General features: G+C 40.6%; 1 protein-coding gene across 1 annotated transcript in view; it reads left to right on the forward strand.

Moving 5' to 3' along the window:
* Positions 1-1,785, forward strand: part of grk3 (G protein-coupled receptor kinase 3) — a 108,453-nt gene extending 106,668 nt beyond the window's left edge. Inside the window, exons 20-21 of the mRNA XM_038304215.1 lie at positions 656-769; positions 844-1,785. Coding sequence (XP_038160143.1) covers positions 656-769; positions 844-1,005 — 276 coding nt within the window. The 3' untranslated portion in view covers positions 1,006-1,785. The remainder of the gene's footprint in view (positions 1-655; positions 770-843) is intronic.
* Positions 1,786-10,069: the final 8,284 nt, after the last annotated feature.

Genomic DNA, 10,069 nt, shown 5'->3' on the forward strand with positions numbered 1-10,069 from the left:
ACCCAAAAATTGATTACTACATTTCTACATATTAACTTTTCACACTTAATTATTTTCTGTTTACTCTACCTTCTATTTTCTAACTTTAGACACAATGCCAATGGGTAATTTAGCCGATATTTTCGTGTCAGTCCGAACTAGCCGGACTAATATTACGCTACATACGATACTATGGGATACATCGGCCTATATGTGGATTTCCTTGGTTAGTTCATCCACTGACAGGGGAATTACCCGTGGAACATCTTCCCACAGCCAGCAAGCTGCTTGTTTTAGCAGTCAAATGCTACAAATGTAGGCATACTTATGGCGCATCTCGGTGGGAGTGGGGAGTACCAATATTACGACCACTGGCTTCACTGTTTTCAGGCTTTCAGCAATCCTGTGAAGAAATAGAGATCAGTGCTTGCAATGCACTTGTGGACCACTAGGGGTACGAGTGCCTCTAGTATAATTCACCTACATTCAGTAAAGTTTGTGGTTTTACTGTAAAGAGGTAAGGCCTATCAATACGGTGGCAGATTTTCCTGTTATTTCCACCATGGACGGGTCTTTAGGTCAGGAACTGGTTCTCCATCTGAAATGTTGGACCAATCGGCATGAATGCTGCTCTCAGGGAAACATCACCTTAATGTTCTTTCTGTTCTTTCCAAAGCAAAACCTGCTGACGATGGAGCAGATCGTGACGGTTGAGGAAACGCAGGTTAAAGACAAGAAATGCATTCTGCTGCGCATCAAAGGAGGGAAGCAGTTCGTTCTTCAGTGTGAGGTGGGAGGCCGTTCCGTCCATGTTGAAGCTTCGGGAACCTGAGCGCTGATTCTTGTTTCCTTTGCCTTCCCCAGAGTGATCCTGAGTTTGTGCAGTGGAAGAAAGAGCTGAACGAGACTTTCACAGAAGCACAGAAGCTGCTGCGCCGCGCCCCCAAAGTGATCGGCAAAGGCCAAGGCGGCGTGGTGGAGCTTTCCAAGCCTCCTCTCACACACCGCAACAGCAACGGGCTGTGAATCAACGAGCACACACGCATTTCCACACACACTCACACACACACACTGCGCACCAACTAATTTCCACAAGACAGCGGCCCCAACTTCACCACGACACGGTGTGTGTACGGACTCAGCAGCCTCATTCCAACACTGACACCACGATGAAGAGGAGGAGGTTTAGTATAATTTTCTTCTTCATTGACGCCACTCTGCCAGTCCCAGAGAGAAGGGAGAGGAACTCCAGCCTCCCTTTGATTGGATCTCTAAAACATCCTGAGAGGCTAGAATGAAAAAGCCTTTGGATCAGATGAGCAGGAGGTCCAATCAAAGGGGAGAACTCCTCCCAGGGGGATGCGGAAGGGGCGCGGCTACCGGGGAAACCGAACAGAGGAAAACCTGCTGCTCAACTTTATCCTCTCACCCCTCCTTCTCAGTTACTGAAGTGTGCAAAGTGCCAACATGGACGTTTTACTTGAGTCACCTGAGCGGCCGGATGGAGCGCCCCCCCGCAACCCCCACCCCTCTTTGGCAACAGCTCATCATTCCAGTCCTGGAAAAGAGGACCACTGACTCTCTTCAGATAGGCTCCTGTGCAGCTTGTTTCCATGGTGACCGAGATTCCATTGGCTGTCAAACAGCAACGGGTTGCCAGGGGAAACAGGAAGACCAATGTACCTGGGGATGCATAAGCATGGATGTAGGCCTGCAGCAGAGCAGAGCATATTCAGTGTATATAAGCAACCCTTTCTCTGTGCATCAATGTTAAAGTCCACTGTGTTTGCATTGTACTGGGGGGGGGCAGTTAACTGCAGGTCCGTTTTCAGACCACGTGATCACATCCTGCTGGGTTTACACGGAAAAGGTGGATGAGAAAAGGAGGTAAAGCAGAGAAAAAGTAGAACCAGCCAGTAGAATAACACCCATCTGATGCACGGAAACGTCTCCGGTTCAACAATAAACCTCCAACTTTAGCAACAATATTTTTAGCTGTATTTTTAATAAAGTTTAAAGTTCCCCTTTATCTGTTTTTGTTCACCGTGATGGTACAAAAAGTTTCACAAATCACCGACTGTGTTCTAAGAAATAAGAAAATGTTTGACCGGGCTGTGTTGCCTGTTTTTTTGTTGTTGATTTTTTTGCCTCGTCTAGTTTGAAGACGGTCCGCCTCCTTCAAAAGGACTGAAATGCTTCCTTTCTGGATTCTCAGAAGCAGAATAAAGGGTCCGTAGTTTCAGAGTCTAAAAGATCATATTCCGCTTTGATCAAGTATTTTAAATTGAAAAGGAAATGCAGTTCAAGCTTCAGAAACTGTGAAATGGTGTCTCTGCAGCCTTAGCAGCAACAGCTAATTCTAATGCTACTTTAACCATGCTACCTGTAGCATGGTTAGCAGCTAGCGGTTGTCTAGTTGGAGTTTTTTATTGAGTTCCCTGAATTCTTCTACATGAAGGTTTAAAAGGAGTTATTAGCTGATTTGGACTACAAAATAAAAGCCTCAAAATCAGAAGGGTCTTTTGCTCAGATGAGGAATTTTTTGAAATGGCCAAACCTTGTGGTTGAAGCCGTCATTCCGCCCCCTGAAAGGCCAAAAACACCACTTGTTCCACGCTCATTCACTCTTAACACTCTTCAGTGTAGAAGTTGTCAGAAGATGCTGCTTTAATAATTTGTTCGGTTTGTCGCTTTCAGCCAAATGTGCTGAAAAATGAAGTTTTTCAACCACATGGAAGCTTGAAGACTTCTCTCAGGTCCGACTTGGACTAAATCCAGTTTCGATTTTTCTATCTCTCTGCCTGTAATTTTTCGTCCTCTGTGTCTAGTTTGAAAAACATCCCCGCTTTTAAGATGTTTCGCTTGGTTTTCTCTTTGATTTTTCTGTAATGTCACAAGCATAAGCTGCATGTCCTAACTATCCAAAGTACAGGGAATCCTGAAATACTGCACGCCGTTTTAAAAGCAGGAGTTGGCTCGTTGCTGCAGATGTGCGGTTTGACGTTTTTTGTTGTTGCCATATCTGGAGCAGAGGTGATAAAGATGAAGCTAAAGTTCAGCTCATTTAGTTTGATTCTTTTCATTTTACTTAAAACAAATCCACAATGGTTCCCGTTGATTATGGGTGAATCAGGCCAGGCTGAAGGAGTTTACGTTTTTTTCTTGGACAGGGTGTCACGCAGTGTTACAGGACGAACAGCAGGAGGAGAAATTATTGTGATTTCAGGGCTTTTAGATTTTTATGCAGTACGATGTTTCCGTCTGTGGCGTTTAAGATTTGCAGAGCTGTAATACAAAAGCTTCAGTAGAAAAAGGGTTGATTTCGGTATATTGCTCTTTTTTTTTTACACATAGCCTTTATCGTCAGGGGAAATCTTATGTTGTAGAGATTTTTGCCACCTCTTGAGGTGTCTTTTATTTTTGTAAACCAAATGTTTTTATTGTTTTCATTGAAAGTTCTGTTATTGCACCTTTTTAGCCCGATGTGTTACTTACCAGTTGTTAAATGTGCCAAATAGTTTTTTTTTTGTTTTCAAAATGAACGAGTGGAACTAGCAGGACAGTTTGGACGCTTCTCTCCACAAACGCATCAGCAGCCCGATCGATTGGATCCACTCCCACAGACTCTTAAGGTGGACGTGTCGTCGGAAAGGGTACAAAACTGTGACCAAACGTTTCTCCGCTGGTGTTTGTGTTCAGGTCTGGTTTTTCCACCATGTTGCCGTGGTGATTCTGAACACACACACACATCCCCAGTTCTGTGTTGTTGGTTTTTTGTTTTTTTTCCCCTCCACACTGTATGTTATGCGAGTCTGGAGCATACCGAGCCTCATTAGTGACTCGTATCCTCATCCGGTGGACGTTTTACTTTTATGTCACAGATTCTCGCTGGGACACGCAAAAAAAGGACAGCATATAGGAGAAAAAGTATCTATAAATATATGTGTATATGAAATGACAAAAACGCTCTAGGTTTATTTAAAAGATTTAATGTAGAAAACAATGACTGGAGGTCGGGGATGTTGATGTGAGTATAATTGTTTGTGGTGATGACTTCAGCTCGAAATCTTGCACATAAAGACTTCTTAGAGATATTGTACCTGCAAGTTCCAGATGATTATTTTTTGTTCAAACACCAGACTCTGTGCTTTTTTTTTTTCTTCATATTTATTGTGTGCACGAGGAGCCCCGTCTCTCCTCCGCACACGTCCAGCTTTCAGCCGAGGCTTACTTTAGAAAACCTCCAGTTTACACCCGTCTGAAACTCTTCTTGTTTTCTCACGCCACAAATACTACTGCTTTTGGGTTCCTCAAATTATGGTAAAAGGAAAAAAAAAAAGCTATCTGACTGGTAATATTATTCAGTGAATATTCTAAAGTTTCTTTTATTTCAACGATTTTTTTTTGTTTTGTTTTTTGAGATAGAAAGTTGCGTGTTGGACTGCTTGTAAGAACAGTTCAAGAATAAAATCTTTTTTCTGTGTTGCCTCGTGTCACATTGCTTTTATTTTATAAACTCACCTTCTTTACTGCCAATAACAGTAAAGTACTTCCTGTTAAAATAACAGGAAGTAATTTTTTCCCTTAGTTTGAGCAAGTAAGTTATAAAACTTTAGCATGTGGAATAAGATGTTTAAAATAAGAGGAAAAACAACGATGTCTCAATCTAAATGCAAAATGTATTTTAAGGGCAAAAATAGTCCTTCCATTTGCAGATTACCTGATTTACCTGCTGAAATTAAGGGCAAATACACTTTTTTTAATTCTGTGTTTGCTAGTTGATTAGCCCTAACCCTGTTATGTCAGGAAAAGAAAATCAAGTACAAAGACTTTCTATTTTGGATCTTGGATCTGTCCAAGAAGTGTTTGATCTTGTTTGAAGATTAACATGCTAAGCAAGATCTTAGATTCTGTTAGATTATTAATCTTCTTTGAGAAGACTCCACTGAAATGAAATGCAGTAATCTGCCAGTGCAGTAAGAATTCATCTTTGTAAGATTTCTTGAAATTATATTCTCAAAACAAAAAGTCTTCCCATGTGTAATTGTCCTGCACTGGCAGATTATTGCATTTTAGTTTGAATGAAATTATTTTAAAAGATGAATCAACAAAATCTGCACCCCTTACTATATTAATAAAGCAATTTAAAACACATTTTGGTTGCATCTTAGCTTGTAAGATTTTCATTTTCCACAGAAAATAATTTTAGATGTTTTACACTGAAGCAAATACATGATGAGTTGAGGTTGCCTTGGCAACCTCTGGCAAGTTTGCTCTTGAAGATATTCGAGTTGCACAAGCATCTCAATAAATATTTAAACCACTACTGTTTTTTTAAATGACCATGAAGTTGAAAAAAACTAAAGATGGTAAACACAAGTAATACAATGTTTTTTTAATGTCTACATCATCACAGTTTAATGGATTTTTAATCCCAATTGTTCTGTCTAAATGTTATTTATAAATCATTTTTTCATAGTCTCTGGATCTTCTGGGTCTAACATTAAAAGTTCAGATGAATGATCTTTGGAAGTATTTTTTTTAAAGGAGATGAGAGAAATGGAGTCTGGAAAGTTGTGGAATTGAGATCTAGAAATATATACTTAAGAGTAGCTGTCTTCCCTTAGGATTGTGTAAACCAAAGCAATTCTCCTTTATTGGCATCGTTTTATTCTAATTCAACTTTCGGATTTTAAAAGTCGCCCTGCGATGGACTGGCAACCTGTCCAGGGTGTACCCCGCCTCTCGCCCATTGACTGCTGTAGATAGGCACCAGCACCCCTCGCGACCCCAATTGGGACAAGCGTGTAAGATACTGGATGGATGGATGGATGGATTTTAAAAGCCATCATTCATGTTCATAAAAACTGATAAAAACCTGATTTACCAAATAATTGCTTCCCTTCCTTCACTCGCACATGAACATCAAGGTTTGGGATTGTGTTTCTGACCTCTGACCCTTCCAAAAGTTTCTGAAGTCATGGGCTCTGTTCGAAAACCTAGGACGTGTCCTCCAAGGACGCGGTCTACCTAGACTGGATCCTTCGAAGTCCTTGAAAAAAAGGAGACCGGAAGAGTTTAGGCTGTAAATTCGAACAGGTCTACCCTTCGGTGGGTTTTACCGCCGTATGCTCTGTTGCTTAGCAACCGTAAACGTTGACACACAAAGCAGGAAAAGAATGAATACAGAAGTTTTCAAAACTGTTTATTTCTTTTTTATTGTGAAGTGAACAAAGACTACTGTACACTCACAAGAATCCAGAGTGGAATAAATGTTCCAACCACCGGGAGCAGGAACAAATAAAATCAAATGTAATGATAGAAACCTTAGTCAGTTAAATAACCTGCTGCTGTCATTCTGCACATCTCTGATGTTGCTGCTATTTTCAAATATCCATTACTGTAAAAATGTCCATAGCTGCATATTGGTTATTTATTCTCCAGTTTTATATTGTTAAAACACTTTACAGTATTTTATTGTTTATATTTTAACTCTTCCCTATTATGTTATTCTTATACATTTTTCTAAGGTCCACATTTGTGTGACCATTTTCAATAATCTTTCTGCTGCTGTAAATTTGCCCATTGTGGGACAATAAGGGGATTTTCTATTCTATAAAAGGGGTAGAAAGATATAAGTAAATCTAAACAATGTATTTATAAAAAATATATCTGAAAAATCTTTAATATTCAACAACAAAAAATACGTAGTTAAGAATATTGTGCAAAACAGCAATAAAAAGATAAAAATCCTATCAGATTTATAGTCCCCACCCTGCAGATAGACAGTGTTAGAATCTGTCCTTAAATTACAGCCAAACCCATTTACACAGTAACAGATTAAAACCTTTAGATAAACCAAACATTACCGCCACATATCTGACTCTATAACCATTAAAACAACTATTTTTCATTAATCTCAAGACGGAACTATTAAAGGACTTGTATTATATTAAACTGAACTTCCATTTTTCCCCACTGTTCGGCACCAAGTAACCTTTACTCTGATCACGGCTTGCTTGGTCTCGCAATGAATCCTGGGATATCCAAGAATACCGAGGATACATCAGACCCGTCTTTCAAATCGGGCAAAAAGAAGGACGCATTTTAAAGGAGAATTCCGGTTTTTAACACTTTTAGCCCATTTTCTGTAGTGTCCAGGATGAAATCGAATGATCGACACCAAAATTTTGACAATTGGTCCTGTCTCTGCTTTTTGGCTCATTTAGAATCCACCCCTGGCTGCTTCAGAATGGCTTCCATAGTGCATGTCAGATAATGTCCTTAAAACAACCTTAAACGTTCTTTTTTTAAAATATGCTACTCACCGTGTCGTCAGCGCTGTTCAATGACGTTCCAAAAAAAGTTTCGTAAAGAAAAAACATTCCTGTAGTGTTTTATTTAGCATTTTGTAAATCCCATTGAGTTCTGTTGGAATAGTCAATATTCCCCTGCCACCGGAAACGGAAATGGGGCCTGTTTACACAGTTGTAGTCTTTTCGCTTCACTCTGTGTACTCCGACGTCGAGAATCAAGAATCCACCTTTCGTATTCCATTTTCAGAGTTTTTTAAAGTGTTTAACAGAGACGTTAGCACCTCGACGTCGGAGTACACAGAGTGAAGCGAAAAGACTACAACTGTGTAAACAGGCCCCATTTCCGTTTCCGGTGGCAGGGGAATATTGACTATTCCAACAGAACTCAATGGGATTTACAGAATGCTAAATAAAACACTACAGGAACGTTTTTTCTTTACGAAACTTTTTTTGGAACGTCATTGAACAGCGCTGACGACCCGGTGAGTAGCATATTTTACAAAAAGAACGTTTAAGGTTGTTTTAAGGACATTATCGGACATGCTCTATGGAAGCCATTCTGAAGCAGCCAGGGGTGGATTCTAAATGAGCCAAAAAGCAGAGACAGGACCAATTGTCAAAATTTTGGTGTCGATCATTCGATTTCATCCTGGACACTACAGAAAATGGGCTAAAAGTGTTAAAAACCGGAATTCTCCTTTAAGGCCGCATAACGAGGACTCTTGGAATCCGACCAGACCTCGGCGCCGCGCTATGACGTAATCGGCCTTCGAATCCGGTCTTCCAAGGATGCGTCCTAGGTTTTCGAACAGAGCCATGGTCTGGCTTTCACTGCTCTAAAGGTGACCATCAGGTTCAGATCAGGACCCTGAACAGCCAAACTGTCCTCCACCCTCACCACACTAACTGTTACCTGTATCACTAGATGCAGTAAAACACTGATGTTAATAAACAGTAGTAGCCATTCAGAATGTCCACTTTCCTAAATGGGCCCTTGGCTGGTCCCCTACAATCGATATTTGTACTAAAATGTTCTTCCTGTCATGATTTGTGGACAATAAGATCTAAAGAGAAGCACCGTTTCCTGGTCAGACTCTGTAATTCAGTGAATTCAGGGTGGAGTCTGAGTAAAACAAATATGCATGGGGGGGTCACTCCAGTGGCTGGAAGTTGGAGGGAAGTGGACTGCTGGCGTTTGACTGGGAAGGGGCCATTTTGAATGGCTGCTACTCTATGCAAATTGCCCACGAGGACCTCAGATCATAACCTGTTTGCCTCCAGCTTATTTATTGTATAAACCCCTTGAACAGATGAAAAAGGTTGTGGCACACATTGACGAAATGCCCTGAGGAGAAGGAGACTTTAAGGACTTCCAGTTTAAAGTTGATAAAACTATTATTTTTTTGTTGTGGACAACACTATGCCCCGTGGGAAAGTAAGTGGTTTCTCAAACAGCAAGCCCTGGATGAACCCTGAAATAAAAGGATTACTTCAGGAAAAGAAGAGAGCTTTCATGATCAGAGCCGTCTCAACAGACTCCCAGACTTTCCTCTCCATATACATCTCTTCCAGCTCCTTAATGGGAAGCTTGGTGAGAGCGCCAATATTCCCTTGAAGCTGCACACTCGTGCAATTTGCACACTGCTCACTTGTATGCGGCGCAAAATAAAATCTAACATAAACTGTAAATCAATTAGACCAATAGATCTTTTTCTATTTTGAATCCAAGTATCATTCATTTTGCAACCTAAAACGTACGATGAAAATAATAAACAATTGTCGTCCCCACCGAATTTCGTTATATAATATGGAGAATCGGAGACCAGTTTTTGCTTGCTATGCCACATTAAATACAGTTATAATGAAAATGAAAAGAGAATGCATTCATCATTTTATTTTATTTGGGTTCTTGTCTCTCAGCCTGCTGGATGCTGGATGTCCCAGCAGGTTTTATTGATTAAACAGAATTGAACTGTTCTGGCATTTGATGTTGCTACTTTTGAATGCCAGTTTTACAAAAAGAGAGATCATATCTCTCCTATCCTGGCTTCTCTTCATTGGCTATCTGTTAAATCCAGAATAGAATTTAAAATCCTCCTTCTCACATATAAAGCCTTAAACGGCCAAACTCCATCTGATGTCAGAGATATGATTGGTGCGTATATGTTCCTAAAAGTTTATCTGCAGGTTTACTAGTGGTTCCTAGAATTTCTAAAAGTAGAATGGGAGGCAGATCTTTTAGTTATCAGGCTCCTCTCCTGTGGAACCAACTACCAGTTTTAGTCCGTGAGGCAGACACCCTGTCTACTTTTAAGGCTAGGCTTAAACTTTCCTTTTTGATAAAGCTTATAGTTAGGGTGGCTCAGGTTATCCTGAGCTATCTCTATAGTTATGCTGCTATAGACTTAGACTGCTGGAGGACATAGGGACCCCTTTTTCATCATTCTGCTTCATTCTATCTCTATTCTCCCACTCTGCTGAACTTGTTAGTTCAATCTCTACTCCATTCTGGAGAGAAATATCAGCTGTGCTGCTGCCATCAACACCTTTGTTTATAGATGTTCCAGATCATATTTCAGTGAAGTCCTGTTTCTTTGGCTGTGACTGGCTAGATGGGCTCTCCTCATCCTCTGACATGGGAGCTGGCTCAGAGTTTGTCTGTCTGGCTGTTTGGGGCCGCCTTTGGAGCTGGTTGACAGTTGCATTTTTGTATCTTTGCTTCTGTCTCCTTCAACCCCAGTCTGGTTCTGCTGGAGGTTTCTTCCTGTTAAAAG

Source organism: Cyprinodon tularosa, unplaced genomic scaffold, assembly GCF_016077235.1.
Source record: "Cyprinodon tularosa strain WSP-4 unplaced genomic scaffold, ASM1607723v1 ctg529, whole genome shotgun sequence".
NCBI classification, from domain to species: Eukaryota; Metazoa; Chordata; class Actinopteri; order Cyprinodontiformes; family Cyprinodontidae; genus Cyprinodon; species Cyprinodon tularosa.